The 24,447-nt window shown below is 42.0% G+C and overlaps 1 protein-coding gene across 2 annotated transcripts in view; it reads right to left on the reverse strand.

Moving 5' to 3' along the window:
- Positions 1–24,447, reverse strand: part of GPBP1 (GC-rich promoter binding protein 1) — a 63,774-nt gene that overhangs the window by 21,543 nt on the left and 17,784 nt on the right. For both annotated transcript variants that reach the window (XM_056112071.1, XM_056112069.1), the window contains exon 3: positions 15,705–15,823. In XM_056112071.1, the coding sequence (XP_055968046.1) occupies positions 15,705–15,767 (63 nt within the window). In that variant the 5' untranslated portion in view covers positions 15,768–15,823. The remainder of the gene's footprint in view (positions 1–15,704; positions 15,824–24,447) is intronic.

Here is a 24,447-nt window from a genome sequence, read left to right on the forward strand (position 1 = left end):
AAATGGGAGACCCAGGAGTGGCCAAGATTAGTACCAGGAATTTTGCTCCATGACTTGGAGGCCAGCCACACGTGCTAGGGGAAATGGAAGCTCAGATAGAGAAGAGAGCACCAAATAAAGGGGGTTGTGAGGATCGTCCCAGGGTGGGAGAAGCATGCTGAAAGTAGAGTATAGACCAAACATGATTGCCACTCAATGCCTCTCTTGCAAACCACAGGACTCAAAAGAAGAGAGAGAACAAAAGAGAATGCCCTGCCACAGAGGCAGGGTGGGATGGGGGGAACGGGGGTGGGAGGGATGCTGGGACCCATGGTGGTGGAGGATGGGCACTGGTGGAGGGATGGGTACTTGATCATTGTATAACTGAAACCCAAGCACAAAAATTTGTAAGTCTATAATAACTGTACCTCATGGTGTTTCACTAATAAAATTTAGAAAAAAAAGAATCTGACTTCTTTCCAGAAATGTTAAGTAGTTATTATTTTTAATGTGTTGAGTAACCATACAAGATGGATTCCATTGTTGGTCTATTTTCTCTAATGCAAGAGTAGAAACAACTCAACAATTACATCCGCTTACCTCCAAAACTTTAAAAATGGGTGCCAAAATGATAGTACAGTACACGTAGGGTGCCTGCCTTGCACATGGCTGACCCAGGTTCAATCACCTGCACCCCAATCCCACCAAAAGTTGATTTCTGAGCACAGAGTTAGGATTATGCCCTAAGCATAACTGGGTGTGGCCCCAAAATAAAAACACTTTAAAGGTAAAATGCCCTTGCAAATAAACAAGGTAAGCATGAGTATTTCTCATAAGAAAATTACTCAATTGAAAAGCACTGGGCAAAGACATGGAGGTACAAAACAGTGGCAATAAAGGCCCATACCTAGGTATTTACTGGAGTCAAGAAGTATCAATGGGAGAAGACAACATTGTCTCCCCCAACCTCCACTCAAGTTGAGAAGTAGAAAAGAAACACAGGGGTCAGAAGATGACAGTAATGAGGGGCACAGAGGAACAGGAACCCACATTTGAACTCCAGTACCAGTGACACACAACCCCACCCCCACCACTACCTACTAAGTGTATGACTGACAGTCTCCTGAGCATTTCATGAAATCATCAAGCTGCCCAATCCCCCCCATTCACCTGCCAAAGGAAGAAAAAAAAAAAAAAACCAAAAACCTCCAATCCACCAATGCAATCCCTGAAGAAAAGTCCTCCCACTTTACCCATATTCCCAGCTAAAGAAATCATGTCATCTTCTGAAAGCATAGTTTGTAGTCCTAATATGCAGGTACCAAATTCCTTGGTACCACAGAGATAAAAATATACCCCAATTTGATGAATAAAAAGCACCACAGCTTCCTTGGGTCTTTGCTATAAACCTTTGGCCAAGTATCCATAGTGACATCCTGAGCACTGCTTATAAGGCTTAAGGGGAAAAAGTAATTTTTAAAAGACATTAATGGGGAGACTAAAGTGCATGTTTTCCATGCTTGGAACCCTGGATTCCAATTCCTGGTACATGATCCTCTCTGCTTTACCTACTCCTGGGCTGGAGAAGCATCTAAGAATCTCCAGATGTTGTTCAAAAAACCAAAATCATTAATAATTTTTTTAAGGGTGGTTGTGCTCTTGCCCTATTGCTGAGATCTTACTGAAACCATACAACTGAAGTAAGAACTACCCCTGCTATTACCACTGAAAAGAACAAGGTATGGGGGGCTGGAGCGAAAGCACAGTGGGTAGAGTGTTTGCCTTGCATGCAGCCAACCCGGGTTCTATTCCTAGCATCCCATGTGGTCGCCCAACCACTGCCAGGAGTAATTCCTGAGTGCATGAGCCAGGAGTAACCCCTGTGCATCACCGGGTATAATCCAAAAAGCTAAATAAATAAATAAATAAATAAATATTTTTTAGAAAAAAAAAAAACAAGGTATGAAACTGGGGGAAGAGAGAAGATAAAGCAACACCAGTGCTTACTGATCAGATACAGCATTCAAGGAACAAATATTCAAGGGATGCAGCTGGAGTGATCCTCAGGACATTCTAATTTTGTATGAAAAAGTGGCAAAGACACCTTTAAACCTTATTTTCCTGGACAAGGCCGCCTGTAATAGGCTCCAACCAAATCAACAGGGCTTTCAAATCACAAAAATTTCCCAACTGTATTTCCACTGAATAACTGTCACCGATTTCATTAAAAAAAAAAAGGCAAAAAATTTAAGTGTTATCATTATATAATGCTTTTTATAAAAGTTACAAAACAGGAGTTGGAGAGAGTTTAGCAGGAAGGGTACTTGCTTTGTATGCTCCAGGCCCAGGTTTGATTCCTAGAGTCTCTTATGATCCCCAAGCACTGCCAGGAATAATTCTTGCATGCAGAGCTGGGGTAACACTGAGCATTGCCAGATGAGGTCCCAAAAAAACAAAGTTACAAATCAATTTTTGGACTTTAAAATAAGGTACTATAATTATTCAGCGAAATACAGTAAGCATCTGACCTGGTTTACTGTTTATAGCATTCTAAAAGATGAAAAATCAACTGGGTGGCAGCAGCCATCTAAAACCAAAAGTGAACACTAACTGGGTGCCGGTACCATAAGCTAAAAAAAAAAAAAAAAAAAAGCTGTGACCCTTGTCTAAGGAAAAAGTATTCTTACAGATTTACTGGCTATGGCCAGTAGTCACCTAAAAAAAAAATAGCAAATTAAAAACACTTATTTGAGATTATGAACAAGAAAAGAGCAGCTGTTGGCGAGATTGATCTGAGTCACTCATGTAGGTATAAGGCTGTCAGATGAAAGCTGGTATCAAGAATAGTATCACAGGCATCCAAGAATGACTGCAATTAAGGTGTCGATTAAGTCTGTGGAGGCTATTTGGCTTCATCATTACACTTCCACTATCAAAGCCTGGGGTGGGGGTGGGGGGAGCTTTATCCATCAGATAAAAAAATCCACCACTGCCTGCAAACCTGTGACTATTTGCCAAACCACTGCTCACATTACACAAAGGGAACGATATCAAACCACTGATTATTCTTAGAACTAAGTTGATACAGCTAACTCTGGTCATAGTTCTGTGACCCTTAAAACTAATCCATTTGCTAGGCTGTTTCATTTGGAACAACCTGGAGCAGGGACAGGTGAGGCCTCTCCCTGCCGTAACAGAGCAAACCCCAGCAGTCAAAAATCTCCAGAACTCAACCACTGCCGTGTTCACGGCCACTCTCCACACTCTTGGGCCGAGCCTCACCCATGAGTGAACCTATCCCCAGACTGTACGGCCCCTCATACCTAACATAGCTAATATCACAAGAGTAGCACACCACATTTGATGGGGTTTAAAGTAGAAGGCAACCAATCTTAGAGGGAAATATATCTTTACATATATGTATGTGTATATATATATATATAAAATGTACATATATTTTTTTTTAAAAAAAGCATTCAAAGCTCAACCTTTAACAACTTGTTAGTAATCTCTTATAGGAAGGCTTAATGGACCCTGGGTGAAATACAACCTTCAAACACTTTCCTCTAACAAAACTTTTCTTGGATCATTTTCAGCAGTTTATTCATAACAAACAATACAAAATAAATTATTTCAGTTCTGCTTTGGGGAAAGGGCTGGGGTTCGGGATGGAAAAATTCAAAATATGGTGATGGGAAGGTGTTGTGGTGGTGGGATTGGTGTTCGAATATTAAATGTAATCAAATATTGCGCACTACTTTTAAAAATAAAATTAAAAATCTAAAAAAAAACCCTAATCCATTTGAGGGAAGAGATTATTACAGGAGTTAAAGCATTTGTCTTGCATATAGTCAACCCCAGTCCTGGTCACCACAGCACTGCCAGATCTAACTCCTGAACACAACCTCCCTGCCCCCACCACCACCAAATCAAGACACTTTTGGCATTCTACTAATCAGAGTTCAGAAACATAACACTTATCAACAGCATCCTCCTTCGGAAAGAAAACAGAGGGAAAGAAGGGGAGAAGAGAGATAAGGGACAGGGGGCAGAGAGCAAGGTGATTCAGGTACACTGGTGGTATTAAGAATGACAGAGCTTGGAGCAGGAGCAATAGCACACACAGCGGGTAGGGCATTTGCCTTGCACACGGCCGACCCGGGTTCTATTCCCAGCATCCCATATGGTCCCCTGAGCACCGCCAGGAGTAATTCCTGAGTGCATGAACCAGGAGTAGTCCCTGTGTATCGCGGGGTGTGACCCAAAAACAAAAGAAGAATGACAGAGCTTGGGGCTGGAGTGATAGTACAGCGGGTAGGGCATTTGCCTTGCAGGCCAACCTGGGTTCGATCACCAGCATCCCATATGGTCCTCCAAGCACCGCCCCAGGAGTAATTTCTAAGCGCAGAGTCAAGAGTAACCCCTGAGCATTGCCGGGTGTGACCCAAAAAGCAAAACTAAATAAATAAATAAATAAAATAAAATAATGACAGAGCGAAATATCCAAATCACTGAGTCAACAACAATGAAATCATGAGATCTAAACTTTAACAATCAAACTTAGAAAAGGGTATCAAGAGGATAGGCTGTTTGTGTGAGGTTGGAAAGGAAGAGAATGGGAGAGAACCCAAGAATAATGGTAGAGGGAAGTGGACAGTGGTCGTGGGACAGATGCTGAACACTATATGTCTAAAACTCAACTGCGAAAAACTTTGTAAATCACAGCGCTTAATTAAAATAAATTTATTTTTTAAGATTCTCCTTCATGGACAGATATAAAGGTTCAATATCAATGGATGAACCAAATAAAAAAAAAACCTATCTGCACTGGACACCTGAATAGTTATGAATTGACCTGGCACTACATCATACAGAAAATTACCATTTGCTTAAGCACATTTCTCATCAAGCCTCCACTATCAAGTCCAAGTGGACCAAAATATGGGTCATGAATATCTGAAACTTGTGTAAAAAATTTCTGATCCCACTCAGTTCCCCGAAAATGGTTGGAGAGAAAAGGGCAGATACTGATTCCAAGTAAATACGTTTTTAAATAAGTTTTCAAATAAAGCCAGCACTATGAGAATGAAGAATAACAATTTCATGGGGGTCAGGGTGTGTGGGGGGTTGGGGGGGACGACCAAAAACCAGATGAGGGAATCTATGATCCCAGAAAGCACAGAGAATGAAAGTAATTCATAAGCTAGAAGAGAAATCCTCATTTGATTCAAAATAGCAGCTAGAGCTAATACTGACCCACCACTAGATGTCATCCCCCATTCACATACTTTATAAACTATGTAATTTATGTGGGCAAGGGCAGTCCTTGAAATGCTCTAATGGCAGCTCCCAGATATATACATGTAGTAAATAAAAAAAACACTCAGAGGGCTGAGAGAAATAGTAGTGGGTAAGGCACTTGCCTTGCACATGGCCAACCTAGGTTTGATCCCCAGCACCCCATTTTGGCTAGTCCCCAAGCCCCTCTAGGAGTGATCCCTGAGTACAGAGCCCTGAGTACTGCTGGGTGTGATCCCAAACAAACAAAAATAAGCATTCAAACCAGTAAAACCTGGTTTTAGCATAAGTATTGCATTCAAGTTCATACCTGAGTGGGTCTTAGATTATGTTATGCATAGCAACGGAGGTTGCAATTAATGGTGAAACCGATCATTTCTTTTTTTTTGCTTTTGGGGTCACACCCAGTGATGCACAGGGGTTACTTCTGGCCCATGCATTCAGAATTACACCTGGCGGGGCTCAAGGGACCACATGGGATGCTGAGAATTGAACCCAGATCAGCCACATGCAAGGCAAATGCCCTACCTGCTGTGCTATCTCTCTAGCCCTGATCATGCTTCTTAATCCAACTAAATGTAATCCAAAACAAATTTAGCAACAAATTCCAATCTGAAGTGATGTGGTCCTTCAGTTGGTATGATGCTATGAGAAGAGGGGGGGAAAAGAAAATAAGCTAAAGGATTTCTAAGGAAAATAAGGGGTTTCTTTTTGGCCACATCTTTTACATTTAATTACAGGTATCAGTTTAAATTCCCTTGAGCAGATTTTAACAGCCATTCATTTATCACATACATGCTGGTTGAAAAAATATCATCCAGGGGCTGGAGAGAGAGCACAGCGGGTAGGGCGTTTGCCTTGCATGCGGCCGACCCGGGTTCAATTCCCAGCATTCCATATGGTCCCCTGAGCACCGCCAGGAGTAACCCCTGTGCAATGCGGGGTGTGACCCAAAAAGAAAAAAAAACCATCTACAGGCAGAATTTTGGGCTCGCCCCACTGCTTTAGGATATTTCGACAGTTTTCATTAAATGCTGCATAAGACAAGTTAAATTATTCCCGTGCGGGCTACAAGTGTAACAGAGCTCTCTAACACCAGCACTGGGATAGCAGTCATGAGGACTCCCATCCTGTTATCTACCCAAAAGTTTAGGGGCCATGAAGAAGTGAAACATAATACTTAGATTTCTAACTGTGCCATGAGTAACAAGTTCTGTAATAAATTCTAACCCAAAAGGAGTCTCATTCGTGTCTTCTGTCAGCATCCATAAGAAAACTTAACAGAATATCCACTGATTTTCTAATAGGCTAAAATTCCTAATAATTCAGAATGACATAGTCAGCACATTAAAGTCTCATTAATAAAAATACCAAAACTAAACAAAGGTAAATATGAAACAAAAAATTCAAGATGGGGGCCTGAACAATAGTACAGTGGGTAAGGTGTCTGACTTGCACATAGCTAATCAAGGTTCAATCTCTAGCACCAAATAAGGTTCCCCAGTCCTGTCATGCATGTCCCTGAAAGCAGAGCCAGAAGTAAGCCCCTAAGTATTGGCAGGTTGATATGCCCCTATAACACACACACACACACACACACACACACACAATTTCAAAAGGCATTATAATCAATTAAGGTTGCTAGATACCATACAAACAAAATTCAAACCACATCATTAAGCACACTTTTTTAAAGTTCACAAAATAAGACCCAACCTCAACCACTCTAAAGAAAGGGGAAAAAAAAACAGTGGGGACATAAATTAAAAGGTTTTCATAGGACTGGAGAGATAGTACAGCTGGTAGGCTGACCTGGGTAGGATCCCCAGCATCCCAAATGCCTCACTCCTAATCCCTCAGCACTACAGAGTGATCCCTGCATGCACAGCCAGGAGTAACCACTGAACATTGCCAGGTGTAGCCCCCAAAAAAACCCCAAAAAATGTATGAACAAAAGATGCACATGTACATACACACATATTCTAAAGCAATATGAAAGCATTTTCCATAAGAAAAAGCAAAGGATAAAAACAGACTAGTAACAGAAAAATAACTCAATGTTCAAGAAATAGTGAAAACAAAAATGTCAAAGTGGCAAGAACATTAACTGACAAAATATTGAAAGGAGTACAGTCATGCACAGCATACAATATAACCCCAGTGAGAACTTGTCAATAACAAATAGCAAAGATAAGCAGAATAAACAAACTTTTTCAGAAGGTGGTGGGGCTTGGTTTGGGGGTCACACCCAGTGGTGTTGAGAGCTCATTTCTGGCTCAATTTTCAGAGATCACTCCTGGTGGGGACCATATGGGATGCAGGATGTTCAATACCCAGCATCCCAGATGGTCTCCCTTGCCCATGAGGAGTAATCCCTGAATGCAGAGCCAGGAATAAATCCTGAGCACAAAGAACAAACAGAAAGTTTGAAGAACGGTATTATTTAAAAAAAAACAAAAAGCAAAAAACAAAAAACAGAAATACAGGTTGATTCTACAAGAATGTCACTGTCCTCCCGTTGTTCATCGATTTGCTCGAGCGGGCCCAGTAACGTCTCCATTGGAGACTTTGTTGTTTCTGTGTTTGGCATATCGAGTACGTCACGGGGAGCTTGCCAGGCTCTGCTGTGCAGGCGAGATACTCTCGGTAGATTGCGGGGCTCTCCTAGAGGGGTGGAAGAATCGAACTCAGGTCAGCCATGTTGGCTGCGTGCAAGGCAAATGCCCTACCGCTGTGCTATCGCTCCAGGGGTACAAGAATGTACCAATAATATTCCTTCAAATCTTCAAACATACAATACTATTTAACATTCACATGCACAGTAAATTTTGAGAGGGTCACTCCAGCTGGCTGCTACTTTCAGAGGCGTTGGGGGACCATGAAATGCCAGGGATCAAAAATAAAGTATTAACCCAGGGCCGGAGTGATAGTACAACAGGCAGGACATTTATTTTGAACACTGTCAACTTAGTTCAATGCCAGGTATACCCAAAGGACCAAGTTTGCCAGAAATGGTCCCTGAGAGCAGAGCCAGGAGTAAGCCCTGAGCATCTAGAGGTGGGGGCAAAAAAACAAAACAACAAAAAACCACTCCATTAACCCAGTCCATTACTTATCTCCCCCAAATGTGCAGCAATGTTAGACTGAAAACTGACAATAATTCTGGGAAAAAATACAAAGAATAGATTGTATAAGTCAACAGTGGGGCTATTTTTTTTTCCTTTTTAAATGTAGGGGTATTGCTATTTATTCAGCCACTGATTAGGCTGATTGAACTGGGCATGAACTCCACGACAGTGCGTTTTTCGTTTTTTTCTTTTTGAGTCACACCAGGCAATACACAGGGGTTACTCCTTGCTCTGCACTCAGGAATTGCTCCTCTAGCACTCAGTGCTAGAGGAATCATATGGGATGCTGGGAATCGAACCCAGGTCGGCTATGTGCAAGGCAAATGCCCTACCCACTGGACTATCGCTCCACCCCAACAGTGAGCTTTACCATGTGTAATTTTTTAACTTCTGAGATATGAGGCTAACATGGTAAAATATTAAAACATAACTGTTGGGTAGTTTGTTCGCTATATTGTTTTAATTTTTTCATTAAAACCTTCAACACAGTAATTTTGGAGATTTTTGGGGGATGGGAGAGTGGGAGCCCTGGCTCTGAGTTCAGCAAACCAGGGTATCATGGTTCGAATCCAGGTCAGCCACATTCAAGGCAAGCACCCTAGCCACTATAATAGTTCCCAACATGATTTATTAACTATGAACAACAAACTTTTTTTTGCTTTTTGGGTCACACGCAGTAACGCTCGGGGGTTATTCCTGCCTCTGCACTCAGTAATGACTCCTGGCGGTGCTCGAGGGACCACAGGGGATGCTAGGATTCGAACCCGGGTCGGCCACGTGCAAGGCAAACACCCTACCCACTGTGCTATATCGCTCCAGCCCCTGAAGAACAAACCTTTTAAAATACGTGCTGTATAGCAAATATAGCTCTAATATGAAAATCTATTGCAAAGCATTAATATATTTGTGTACACAAGTGGGCTGGAGCGATAGCACAGCAGGTAAGGTGTTTGCCTTGCATGCAGCTAACATGGCCGAGCAAGTTCAATTCCTCTGCCCCTCTTGGGAGAGCCCCGCAAGCTACCAAGAGTACCTCGCCACCACGGCAAAGCCTGGCAAGCTACCCATGACGTATTCGATATGCCAAACGCAGTACCAAGTCTCACAATGTTACTGGGCCCCACTCAAAACAAATCGATGAACAACAGGAGGAAGTGACAGTAACAATGTACACAAGCATGTTGTTATGCCTAGTATTTACATAAACATATATAATTTGCCTGTTACTTTATTCCTATTTACAGTTCAAAAGTGAATACCCTTTCCATAGATATATAACCAACCATATGCAGTTTTAAATTTTCACCACATGATGGGGCTAATATACTACCAACCTCAGAAAACTACTGAATTTCAGTCTGAAAAAAATTTTTTTAACCTTAATTCAGGTCCTCATGGGCTGGAGCGATAGCGCAGAGGGTCAGGCATTTGCCTTTCACGCGGCCAACCCGGGTTCGATTCCTCTGCCCCTCTTGGAGAACCTGGCAAGCTACCGAGACTATCCTGCCCGCACTGCAGAACCTGGCAAGCTCCCCGTGGCGTATTCAATATGCTAAAAACAGTAACAATTAAGTCTCACTCACAATGGAGACATTACTAGTGCCCGCTCGAGCAAATCAATTAACAATGGGAGGACAGTGCTATAGTGCAGTGCTGGTCCTCATGTAATTTTTCCAAACAACAAATAAACCAAAGAGTTTGTTAAACTGAAATTAAAAAAAACATAATAATGTCCCTTCCACCTATTCTTGACAGTATTAAAAGGCTCCAGCAAAAAACAAAAGGTTAACAATAAATAAAAACCTACAAAAAGTGCTTTTGAGATGAAAGAATAAAACAGCGGAACATAAAGTTATCATTCGAAGGCTTTTGCTTTTAATTCCCAAAAACACTTTGGTTAAGGCCTAAGGAAATCACTCCAAATATGTTCTATGAAAGAGTTCAAACTGAGAGCCAAGGTGGTTTAAAGGGCTGAAAATATACACAGCATGATGGAGTTTCCTGGTTCAATCTCCAGAACATGGTCTCTAGCAACTCCAAGAACACTATGCTGGAAGTAGACCTCAAAAACCACCATTTGTAGCCCCCACCAACCCAGTGTTCCACAAAAGGTGAAATGGTTTCGTTTTCTGGAGATAAACAAGAATTATAATAATTGAAAACCTAGAACAGGAAACCCTAATGCTCAATTCATTTAGATCAAGAGTCGGGTTCTATCTATAAAGGAGTAAGAATTTTAATAGGGATAACAATTGCTAATAATTTTTTGGAACACACCCAGCAGTGCTCAGGGCTTACTCTTGGCTTTGTGCTCAGTGTTCACACTTGGCAGGGCTTTGGGACCAAATGTGGTCCGGGGAAGGAACCACAGTCAGCTGCACGCAGGGCAAGCACCCTAATCCCGTTCTGCTTTACTACGATCACAGCTTCAACAACTACTAGCTTAACCTCAGGCTAACATTTTAATAAATATAAGAATTATTTGGGGCCAGAGAGATAAGACAGTGGGGAAAAAATAGTAATTTTAAAAAAGAGAGATTACAGTGGGCAGGGCCTTGCCTTGTACATAGTTAACCATGGTCCTGCTCCTGACACCATTTATGGTCCCTGAGCCCCTCCAGGAGTGGGCACTGTTGGATGCAACCCCATGCCCCATCAAAAATTTTGAAGCTGTAACATGTTTTGCATATAAACTTCCAGGTACTGATAACTTTTATAAGTTTTAGAGTGAAAACAATTTCAGAAAACAAAGGAAAAGGGGACAGTATGAAATTCCTAAATACCCAAGTTCTACAAGAGGCCTTTTGTTTTTAAATAAGCTCATTGAAATAAGTGAGATCTATCTCATCAGCATGGTTTCTGGCCCAACCAACATCCCTAGGAAAGAGCCATCAAAAAGTTTACTATAAGAACAACTGGAAAACAGCTAGAACAAAAACAAACTGGAAGGGGTTGGTGTTGATTTCAAGACTTATATACATAAAAGGGGTGAGATTAATTATGCTATAAAGTAACAAGATCAGCTTCTATTTCTAACTTCAAATACCATCTAAAGGTGTAAAAATGGGATACTGTCATTTTCAGAATTCTAAAAATGGGAGGGGAGATTAACAGTACAGCAACTCAGGTGCCCCACCCCCTGCCAAAGTCTAAAAATTTGGGTACTATTGGAAAAGAAAAGAAAAAGGAAATGAATGCTGAAATTTGTACAATATAAGGTCAGATCAAATTATTAAAAATTTATCTTCACAGGGGGTATAGTGCCGCCAGCAGGTCAAACTGTACCTGTGAGGCGAGTGTATCAGCAGCCCTATGGTGCCTTCAGACTTCCAGATACCCCAAAATTGCTGCTGTGCCTTTGGACCCCCCAAAAAACTTGGGGCAAAGTTTACCAAGAAAGTAAACGGCCAAAAGTTAGGTATGTGGGAAACAAACCCACAAAACAATTTCAGCTCAGCTATATAATCGGAGGCATGGCCTCTCTGGTTCCTGATTGAACTGCTTAATGGCCATGATCCCAGAGACTCAGAAACAAATCTCGAAACCTGCAGTAGGTTACTTGGTGCTGGGCCAACCCAGGTGGGAATAGGTTTCGTGACTTGGCCTGTTCCCCCTGGCGGCCCGGTGGCCACCATCCTCCAGAGGCTACTGGACAGTCAGGTTAGGGCCTGCAGTGACAGGACGGAGGGCCTCACGGGATGGGGGTGGAGCCGGTCCTGTCCTCCCTGTCCCAATGAGACCCCAAGTCATCGCCCACGAATGGCCTCTCTGGCTCCTGATCAAGCTGTTTAACAGCCATAATCCCAGAAACTCAGAAACAAGTCTCGAACCCCAGCGACTTTTGGCAGAAATGCGTCTGGACCCTGCAGTAGGTTACTGTCGCTGGGCCACCCCAGGGGGGAAAGGGTGCCGTCCCTTTGCCTGCTTCCCCCTTGGTGGCTCGGTGGCTGCCATCCTCCAGAGGCCACTGGACAGTCAGGTTTGGGCCCCCAGTGGCGAGACACATGGGGCCTCATGGGATGGGGGTGGAGCCGGGCCTGTCCTCCCCACCCCAACGAGACCCCAAGTCATCACCCACGAACTGCCTCTCTGGCTCCTGATCAAGCTACTAAACGGCCATGATCCCAGAGACTCAGAAACAAATCTTGAAACCCAGCGGCTTTTGGAGAAATGCGTCTGGACCCTGCAGTAGGTTACTGTCGCTGGGCCACCCCAGGGGGGAAAGGGTGCCGTCCCTTTGCCTGCTTCCCCCTGGAGGCTCGGTGGCCGTCATCCTCCAGAGGCCACTGGACAGTCAGGTTTGGGCCTGCAGTGACTAGACATTTTGGGCCTCACAGGATGGGGGTGGAGCCGGTCCTGTCCTCCCCACCCCAAATAGACCCCCCCAGTCATCGCCCCGAATGGCCTCGCTGGCTCCTGATCAAGCTGCTTAATGGCCATGATCCCAGAGACTCACTCAGAAACAAATCTTGAAACCCAGCGGCTTTTGGCAGAAATGTGTCCGGAACCCGCAGTAGGTTACTGTCACCGGGCCACCCCAGGCGGGAAAGGGTGCTGTCCCTCCGCCTGCTCCCCCTTGGTGGCTCGGTGGCTGCCATCCTCCAGAGGCCACTGGACAGTCAGGTTTGGGCCCCCAGTGGCGAGACACATGGGGCCTCATGGGATGGGGGTGGAGCCGGGCCTGTCCTCCCCACCCCAACGAGACCCCAAGTCATCACCCACGAACTGCCTCTCTGGCTCCTGATCAAGCTACTAAACGGCCATGATCCCAGAGACTCAGAAACAAATCTTGAAACCCAGCGGCTTTTGGAGAAATGGATCCGGACCCTGCAGTAGGTTACTGTCGCTGGGCCACCTCAGGGGGGAAAGGGTGTCGTCCCTTCACCTGCTTCCCCCTGGCAGCTCGGTGGCCGTCATCCTCCAGAGGTCACTGGACAGTCAGGTTTGGGCCTGCAGTGACTAGACATTTTGGGCCTCACAGGATGGGGGTGGAGCCGGTCCTGTCCTCCCCACCCCAACGAGACCCCAAGTCATCACCCACGAACGGCCTCTCTAGCTCCTGATCAAGCTGCTTAATGGCCATGATCCCAGAGACTCAGGAGCAAATCTCGGAACCCAGCAGGTTTTGGCAGAAATCCCTCCAGATTTAAGTATTAAAATTTCTGAATTTCAAAATCACGTGGCCACTACTGCAGCCACGCGACATCATATGTTATTCATAACCAGCAATAGAAAACAAATTGTCTACTGTTGCCTTTTCAGCAGATCTGAGTGTTGGGGTAAAATCTCAAATAATAATGGTGGGTCTGGTGTCAAAATACTGAATGTGATCAAAGTAGAGAGAGAGTAATGTGGAAATCATCTGCCCCACAGGTAGGGGGAGGGTTTGGGGTAGGGGTATACTGGGGCTGTTGGGGGTCAAGAATGGGTGAAGGTACTGGTGTTTCATCATAGGACCAAGACTTAGACCTGAAAGCTTTGTAACTGCTCTCATGGTTATCCAATAAATAAAATTATAAAAAATGAAAAAAATTAAAAAGTAAGGTGGAGTTCATGCACAATTCAATCAGCTAATCAGTGGGTTAATAAATAGCAGTGGCTTAATAAATACTCCTACATTAAAAAAAATTATCTTCACAAATTAAAGTCTACTATTTCAATGCAGCTGTTTCAAAATAGTACGGCATATTTACGGAACACAGGTCCAAACAAATTTGTTCTCCAAGAGCTATTTTTCAAAAAAACTGTCATAAAAATCTTAACTCACAAAAAGTCTAGATTCCAAGAACTCCAATTTATCTGATTTATTCCTGGCTCTGCATGGTTAGCCCTGTGGCATATGGCCTACTCTAGGATCTTTGTTCTCTTTTTATAAAAACAACAACAAGGGGCTGGAGCAATAGCACAGCAGGTAGGGCATTTGCCTTGCACTTGGCTGACCAGGGTTCGATTCCCAGCATCCCATATGTTCCCCTGAGCACCGCAGGAGTAATTTCTGAGCGTAGAGCCAGGAGTACCCCCTGTGCATTGCTGGGTGTGATCCAAAAAGAAAAAAAAAAAGAACCACAACAAAAACAAGTAATATTAGTAACTTCCTGAAAAATCTGCCTTCTGTTAAAGAACAGTTGGCTGGAGAGATTACAGCAGGTGCATGCAGAACTTCCTTTGCATAAAATAGACCCTAATTTGATCCTACCACAATATATGGTCCCCCATCCCATTCCCACCTCCACCACAGATCATTTACATGAACACAAAGCCATTAATAGCCCCTAAGCACTGCCAAGTGTGGGCCAAAAACAAACAGAAAGTGCCCCAAGATAATTTCAGCAAGGAGAAGGGAAAGGCTATTGTTAGTGGCAAGTAAACAACTATTTCAATATGCTGTAATGCTAACTACTATTTTAAACTTTAAAACGAAATGAACATTTTAGAGTCATATGGTAGTACAAGAGGTAAAGCACTTGTTTTGCATTAACACCAGTTCTATCTCCAACACCTCAAAAGCGTCAATTCTGGGACCAGAGAAATAGTATAATGAGTAAGGCACTTGCCTTGCAAGTGGCTGACATGGGATCAGTCCCCAGCACCCCATATGGTCTCCCTATCCTTTTAAGAATAAGCCTTAAGTACAGAGTCAGGAATAAGCCCTGAGCAAAACCAAGTATACCTCCCCACCTCCTCAAAGTACCACCAGGAGTGGTGTCATGAACCTGCCTGCTAACTGTACTTTCTGGTCCCAGTGCTGCAAAATTCTTATCACTCCTCAAGCTTCAGTAAAGTGACATTTCAAGGCTTTGACTGAAAAATACTAGCTTTTTAATTGTAGAGAATTTTAAAAGGAAAAAAATAAACTCTTGGCAGGGGGGGCAACAGAGAGAGGGTGTCACACCAGCAGTGCTCAGGGAACCATCATGTGGTATATGGAATGAATCAGGGTTGGCTTAGTACAGTTAAGTGCTTATCCCCTGTATTATCTCTCTGGCTCAAACTCCAATTTTTTAAGTATTATAGTAAGTAAAACAATCTATAAGAAAGTGTTGGAAAAAAGGTCAAAAGTAATATTCAACTTATCTGTTTAGAATTTTAACGCTTTGGGCTTTACTTCAAATAGGAAGTAAATGGTTTAGCATGTTGAATAATGGAAGGCTGAAAAGTGACCAGGTATGAAATAATTTCAACGTAATACAAAAAAGTATCTTGCAGAAATATTAAACCCTTGGATTGTAATTACATTTGTGGGGGAAATAAACAGGAAAGTCTGGCTAAAAAGGCAAAGAAAGATGAAGGGCTGAGTACCTTTGTTGACGATGGTGGAGTAGGAAAATTAAGCCAGGCTGGTGCAAAGTCATGCTGCGCCATTTAGGTCCAGTCTCTCCGACTCAATGAAACAGGCTTCAACACCTCATGGCAAGTCCCTGTCATATAAAAATATTAAAGGAATTAGACCTGTAGTTCCTGACAAATACCTTTTACAGCTTTAACTCCTTTAAATTACAACAATCTTATAATATTCTGCATATCATGAGTTTCTTCTAGAAAAGGCAAAAATACAACTATCATCTATTTCAAACTGAATATTCTTGATTTCTAGGTTCCTAGTTGGCAGTTTGTCCCAACTAGGCAGCAAAATGACTTTTTTTGTTTTGGGCCCACACAGATATGCTCCGGTGTTATTCCTGGCTCTGAACTCAAGGATGACTTCTGGTGGGCTCAAGGGAGTACTGAGGATCAAACCCAGAAAGGCTATTGGCAAGTCAAGAGCCTTACCCACTGTACTTTCTTCTCTCCCGCCCTGAAATTAACTTTTAAATTTTCTTTTTTTCCCAGTGGCTACTTTTATGGTTGCAGTGATAGCACTTTGCAGAACAAATACAAGTATGCCTAATCAAAATAAACTACATAAAACCTCAGGAACTGTGAGATCTAATTTTACTATTATCTTGTATTAGATCTTGGAAGTCTTCTAAAATAGAAGTGTAAGATTAAGTTTTATAGGATTATATAAAGGGTTATTATCTACTGTGGAACACTACATACTACTCTGCAACACAAACAGGATGTTGGTATTTCAAAAACATTTTGAGAACTTGGAATATAGTCACCATAATTTGACAGGAATAAAAATATTCAAAGTTTGTACCAAATAAAAATTTACAAGAACTCCCCTGCCCCCAATTATCTAAAATAGCAATGGCTGAAGTTATAAACTAAAAACTATTTCCAAGATGCACACCAAAAATAACCTGTTTTTTTCTGAAATGTTTTTATATATTATAATTTAAATACACTCTAAGGAATAAAATATAAGTAGCTGGGGGGAGTTAAGAATAGCAGTTAATGTTAGGATATTTATACAAATGTATGAAGCAAATCAGATTATGCCACCCCCCCCCTTTGCCTGGGCCAAGGGAAAACAGACTTATGACTTAATTTTAAGTCAAAAACAAGAGTTCCTGACCTGCTTTATCTATCTTAAAAGCAGAACCTCATCAAAAAATTTTCACTAAAACAAAAGCTTTTGTCTAACATTTATAAAACATCATCTGCTTCTTCCATTGACACTTCCCTTTTCCAGTAGTGGGGTGGTTAGCATATGCAGATAAACTTATTTCTCTTGTTAATTTGTCTTATTTCTCTTGTTAATTTACCTTTTGTCAGTCTAATTTAGATCCCAGGAAGGGGGGGGGGGGAGGGAGAAAGCTAGTTTAGAATGAAATAGAACTTGTATTTACAAGTTAAAGGGCAAATAAAAGCTTCAAAAGCTCCAATCTATTCAATTTCTTTTCACTGTGTAATCTGATTACATTCATTGTAATAAGCAGCCCCAGCAATTATATACAGAAATTATAATAACCTTCCCTAACCCTCAGAATACAACCACATTTGGAAATAAGTTCTTCAAGTGCAAAGAGGTGATTGACTTAAATTAATTTCTTATAGTTGACTATTTCGGAGGCTGGAGCAATAGCACAGCGGGTAGGGCATTTGTGGGTTCAATTCCCAGCATCCCATATGGTCCCCTGAGCACTACTACCAGGGGTAATTCCTGAGCGCAGAGCCAGGAGTATCCCCTGTGCATCGCCAAAAAGAAAAAAAAAAAGTTGATCCTATTTTAACTGTGCTGGGACTGATACAAGATAAACAGGTTGAAGTAGTGTGTGCTTAACTACAAGCAAGTCAAAGACAGAGGTATTGGAGGTAACTTGGAAGCATCCGAGGCTTCCAAATTCCAACTTAGAGAATTAAGCCACCCTACCTGCAACATTTTATTATGGCTGCCCTAGCAAACTAGTTAACAATAAAACATACTGAAATGATTTTCATTTATACATGATATGTATATAGTGGAAGATGAAGATTTTAGTAATATAAAAATAGATGAAAGTAGGACAGTGAGAGGTCACAGCTCTAGTAACACCCCAGGGATTCTATCTTTTTAGGAATCTACCTGATTCAAGCCAGACACCCAGGTTCAATCCCCGGCACCAGATATAGTCTCCAAGCATTGCTGAGTGTGACCTCGAAGGTCTACTGGGAGTAGCTCCAAATAAAGATCTGAAGTTGTTCAAGACCTCTGCTTTATGCACATGAAAATAAAATTGAGTATTACTAAAGTTATAAGAAAAAAAAGTATTACTAAAGTTATAAGGAAAAAATGCTACTTGAAGAACTTCAAAACGTATAACGAACTGGACTTTATTATCTATGAATATCTGTATTATTTTCCTCAAAAAACTGAAGTTCATTCAATGGGATCCTAAAATTTTATAGCTAATATTGACGAACTGGGATAAAACCTAATTCAAACCATAGTTTCTTGAACAGGTAACCCCACCACCCCCAAACTATTTAACAAAGAAGAAAGAGGGCCCCAGAGGAAAGTCTGGCATCTAACATCAGTAAAGCTGAGTTACAAATACAGCAAAGTTCCTCTGGTTAAATCAATTTTGTTTTCAGGTCACTTTCTAAAAAACATAAAAATTCCTTTTCCAAGGATCCATAGATAATACTAAGGACTTACAGCAATTGTAAAAAAAGAATGTAGGAGGAGGACAAATTCCTTTATCAGAAAAGTTATAAGCAAATTATCAGGAACATTACCCTACTTCTTTAAGCTAAAATAATAAAATGTACTTATTGCAATGTGGAAAATGCAGTATGAAAAGATACAAGCTTTTAAAGTGGGGAAGAAATGGATGGAGAGAGAATACAGGGATTAAGGTGCTTGCCTTGATACAGACTGGTTCCATTCCCCAGCACTACACATGGTTTGCCATCATGTCAGTCTGCCCCACATACCACCACACCACACACACACACACACACACACACACACACACACACACACACACAATCCATGAGCAATAGCCAGAAGTAAACCCTGAGCACTACCAGGTTGAAGCCCCAAAATTGTTTTTAAAAATAAAAGGGCCACAGCAATAGTAGAGTGATTAGGGCATTTGTCTTGCACACATCGGACCGAAGTTCAATCCCTGGTATCCCATATGGTCCCTCCAAGCACCACCAGAAGTAATTCGTGAGCACAGAGCCAGGAGTAACTCCTGAGCACTGCCAAGTGTGACTCCAAAAAGCAAAGGGCAGGTGCACATGCTTTTGCACCTGGGAGACAAAGATTCAATACCAGGCACCAAACCATCCCCTGGAGCACCACAGGGAACAATCTCAGAGCAACACACAGGAAGCAGCACCTATAGCACTGTCAGTGTGGTTTATTGTTTTTTGTTTTTTAAAATAAGTCACGGTCACGGTCCTCCCATTGTTCATCTTGTTCATCGATTTGCTCGAGCGGGCCCAGTAACGTCTCCATCGTGAGACTTCTTGTTACTGTGTCTGGCATATCGAATATGTCACGGGTAGCTTGCCAGGCCCTGCCGTGCGGGCGAGATACTCTCGGTAGCTTGCCGGGCTCTCCGAGAGGGGCAGAGGAATCGAACTCGGGTTGGCCATGTTGGCTGCGTGCAAGGCAAACGCCCTACCGCTGTGATAAGTAATGACAAGAAAAACAAACATGCACAGCTTGGGTAAATAATATCTCCATGATGTAAAATTTGTCTTAAACAGAATCAATAATAACTGAGTGGGGTCCAGGGATAGTGCAGCTGCAAAAAATGCTTTCTTAGAAACATGAAACTGAGAGCTTAATTCTCAGTACTACTACAGCATACAGAGGGTAGTCCCAGCAGCTCTGCTGTTTGACACAGCTAAGTGTTTGCAAGTTCCTTAACTAAAAGTTTAAGAATCCTGTCCAGGGCCACAACTACAAGTGCCACTACTACAACCAATCATGTGTGGAACCCCAGTCATCTGAAAAATAAAATGGGAGAGAAAGGAATGGGAGTTTAAATTAAAACGTTGCTAATGGGGCCTAGTACAGTGTAGTGTGTAGGGCACAAGCAGCTGGCTGACCCAAGTCCAATTCCCTGCATCCCATATGGTCCCCTGAGCCCTACCAGTAGTGATCCCTGAACGCAGAACCAGAAGCCATAGGGAAAAAAAGAAAAAGATTTAACAAAACTCTAGGGCCAAGTTTCCAAAAAGTTTTGTCTGTTAACTTCGGACTGATAATCAATGGCCAATGAAGTAATCATTGAATGACTGAAGTTTACATCCATGTTTGGGGCGGGAGAGCTTTAACAAAGCATTTAAAGCAAATGTCTTGTATGCAGCTAAACCCTGTTTGATGCCTGGCACCTTCTAGTCCCCCAACTACTGCCAAGAGTGACCTTTAAGCAGCCCTGGGAGTAGGCCCAAATACCCTGCTTTCCCAAAATGTATGTCAATGAGGGGGTTCAGAGAGCTTCAAGGGGCCCTGGGTAGAAAGCTCAAAAGTCTGAGCACATACTCTGCCTATGCGAAGCCTGGATTCAATCCCTAGCATGGTCCACTGGGAGTGATGCCTAAGCACTGTGCCACAACTAGGTGCCCTGCATTACCAAAAAGAGCCCAAGTTCCACAGCAACAGAAACTACTACAGGGAGAACCTTCCAGACCTTAACCTAGATGGCTTTCCATTCGGCTATTCATATGTCCCTCTCTAATAAACAATAACGCACAGCAATAAGTTCTTTTCTTGTGCTGGGCAAGAATCTCCAGTTGGCAAACTACTGGAACACAAGCGAGGGAAACCTAAAACCCTACTTCAGAGATGGGTATCTGAAGTAGGGTAAGAAGAAGTATCATAAGGAACTGAGTCCTACACAGGATTCCTTCCAAAAATTAGTGTCAGAAAACAGACTCAAGTGAAGGATACCAGTTGAATATCCACAGAAAATCGGAGAACTAAACATACAACACTAAAATTGAGCAATTACTCAAAATACAGATGATCAAAGTAAGGAGCAGCAGGAGCACTAACACCACAGAGATACCTACTTAGCTTTTCAGAGTACTGCAATATAAAAGCTATTCAATAAACACTCACATACCCAAAATTCCCAAATATCTTTTTAACCACTTCATTGTTCATATTTAATAAACACTAAAGTGTTTTAGTGGCAACAGACAAAAAATAAAGGAGAATCATGAATACAAAGAAAACAACTCAAGAAACAGCCAGGCAAATGAATAAAATTTTCAGAACCACTAATAAAGAAGAACTTGGAGAGAGGAAAAATAAAAAGCACTGCCCCTGAACATTTGGCCAAAGCAGCAAACATTCCACATATACACATAGGTCAGACCCTAGGCTAGGTCCTTCTGGGTTCCCAATTGCAAATTTTGCCACACAAATTCTACCTATTTTGATCTCAAATGTTCAGGCATTTAACTCCTTTTTAGTAATACTAAGGTTGTTTGTGTTCACCCATTCTATATTCTATACTGTAATAAACTAATTTTCTTCAAATAATGTTCTATGGATTATTGTAGAATTCACCGTTCTGTCATCCAATTTATGTCTGGCTTTTGGGAGAAGGGTGGCACATAACCACTGGTGCTTAAGGGAACATGCAGTGCCTAGGATTAAACACATTATTCCTCAAGCAAAGTGTGCAACCCTAGTCTCTGAGCTACCTTTACAGCCCTGGTCTATTTTTTGAGAGTAGGCAAGAGGTACACAGGGCACACACTCACAGAGGTGTACTACTCCTGGCATTGTGCTCAGAGGACCATTATGTGGTGCATGGACTGACCAGAATCATCCAATGTGGCAGCAAGGTACTCTCTCTCCAGCCCCCATTTTTTTTTTTAAGATGTCTAGGAGAGCCCTGAACAATAATGTAGCAGGTAGGGAGCTTGCTTTACACACCACCAACCAAGGCTTAATCCCTAACTTCCCAGATGCCCCCCCCCCACCCCCAGTCCCATCAGAATGGAGCTCTGAGTGCAGAGTCAGGAGTCAGACCTGGAGCATCACTGGGTGAGGTAGAAAAATTAACAAAAAACAAAAAAAAATTTTAATTAAAAAAAAATAAAGATGTCTAGGACCAGAGAAAGAATAGTGGGATTATAGTACAGACTCCAATTTGGCCCCTTAAACCACATTGGGTTTCCTAAGCACCACCAGTAGTAAGACATAAACACAGGTGGTAAGGTCATAAGCCCTGAGCATAGAAGCAAGAGTAATCCCTAAAACTCACAGACATGGCCTAAAACCTCAGCCAATAAAAAACATTATGGCAACTCAATTTTAAAAGGATTTCACAGTAACTCTACCTAGTTTAGTTTTTCTCTCATAGCATTTTTTTAAAGGGCCAGACACAGTAACAACAAAGTCTCCAGTGGAGACGTTACTGGGCCCGCTCGAGCAAGGGCCTAATTAATCCACAGTAATTTTTAACGTATTTCCCAAAGTTAGTCCAATAATAAAATCTAACACTAACAAGATTAAATTCTTTATTTTCGGCAAGAATGTAGTTCAAGTGGTAAGAACACATGCCTTGCACGTGTGGAACTAGATTCCATCTCCCACACAGATGCCTTTCCAACAACTCCAACCAACATCACCCTCTATCCCAGCACAGCTGAGCATGTTCAAAATAATATTACCAGTTATAAAAAAAAGTAAGATAATGCTACCAATTACAAATGACAGACGATAGCATTAGTAGACAAGTATACCGATTGTAGATTTTATTTTAGTACTACAAGAAATTGAACCCAGGGCCACAGAGGCAAGGTAAGTGTTCTACCACTGAGTCATGGGCCCAATACAACTATTGTAAACGTTCGTGGTAAGGGAAAAGGATGTTTACCAGGAAAAAGCAGAAGATATATAAGACCCATGATACAGGGAGACAGCCAGCTGTGGCCCAAAATCCAAAAAGTCAATGAAAGACTCAACAGATTGAAAAAAAAATAGTAACATCTGGAACAAAAACACTCTGATAGGATGAAAAGCAAGTGACAGTGCAGAACATGAACTGGTAAGAATCGCATTCAAAGATACCCCAGACAAGAATGCAATTAACTGTGATTAGTAACTGCCATTATTTTTGGCACCATGAAACAGTGATACAACGTTCAAATACAGAAAAAAAAATCACAGGTGACACACACACACTCAAAATCAAACACAATTCAATCTAACATCTTTCTCAGCATAATATAAATCAAATGGATTTTAAAAATCAGTAAGAAATAGAAGATAGGGGCTGAAGAAATAGTACATATGACTGAGGTGCTTGCCTTGCATGCTGCCAACCATGGTTCGATCCCCAGCATCACATGGCCTCTGAGCAGACATAGCCCATGAGCACCATGCGGTATAGCCCAATACAACCACCCTCCCCACAATAGCCTCCCCTCACCCCAAAGAAATGGAGACCAGAGAGGAATGTAACTCTCTAGAACAGCAAGTTAAGACACTTGTGGTAGATATTGTAAGGACCTGGGTTAAAATTCCAGCACTGCCAAAAAGGGAAAAAGAGAAGCTCATTTAGATATTAGGACTTTATATATCAAATGCTAAACCACCTCCACCCCCAGGTTTGATCCCTGAAAACACATTATGTTCCCTTCCACCAGGTGTTAACTCCTAAAATGTAGAGCCAGGAGTAACCAGAGTACCACCAAGTACAGCCCCAAAACAAAAACCAATCTTTTGGGTTTTTGAGCTAAGCCCCCAAATACCTAGTATATCTTCTTTCCAAACAACCATTTTAGGAAATACACAGAGACACAACATTTTTAATGATCTCCAAAAAGAAACATGCAAATAGTACTTAACCACTTAACCCCAATTCAACTAAATTAAAATAGCTCAAAGAGCTAGAGTGCATGCCCTACATGCCAAAGGCTGAGTTCAATTTCCAGCATTGTATGGTCCCAGAGCACCATACCACCAAAAGCAAATTCTGAGCAAGCACTAAGCTAGCCACAGTCTTTGAGTGTGGGCCAAAGATAAGTAAAAAAAAACAAAGACTCTTCCACAAGTAATCTAAAAACAAGTAAAGCCAGGGATTTGGTTCAGTAGCAAAAAAAGCCCTCTTACATGCAAGAGACTTGGGTTAGGTCCTCAGACTTCTAAAAATAAAAAGGTGAAAAACGAAACAGTAAGTTAGGGCTAGCTGATGGATCAGTGGCAAAATAGCTGGCTTGCAAACAAACTAAGAAAGCATTCTCTAGTGTGACCCACAAGTGCTCAATGAGATCCTGGCAGCTCTATCCTAGTGTAGCAGACAACAGTTCCCAACCACAGCAGTCAGGTGTGTGAAAACACTGAAAACTAAAGGATTTTAATAAGACTGCCAGCAAGCACTACAAGAATGTATGTGAGCACCAGAATTAAATGTTTAACCCCCAACTAGCGCCAGAGCAAAGTGTGAGAGGTACCTCAGATATGGGAAACCCGTACTCAGTCACAACATATCGATGAGGGAAGGAGAGGTGAAAATGGAAGAGCCAATTAACAAAATCAGTTATTAAATAGGCAAAACAAGCCTTACAAATAAATTCCAAAATCATTCCACTGGGGGAAAATTAAAACAAAAAAGCCACTAGAAAAAAATAAAAATCAGAAATTACAGAGTCAAGAGCTAGGCTGAAGGACCAATAACATGCTTTGCAGGGGCCAGAGCAA

Source organism: Sorex fumeus, unplaced genomic scaffold (assembly GCF_029834395.1).
Source record: "Sorex fumeus unplaced genomic scaffold, SorFum_2.1 ptg000015l, whole genome shotgun sequence".
Classification (NCBI taxonomy): Eukaryota; Metazoa; Chordata; class Mammalia; order Eulipotyphla; family Soricidae; genus Sorex; species Sorex fumeus.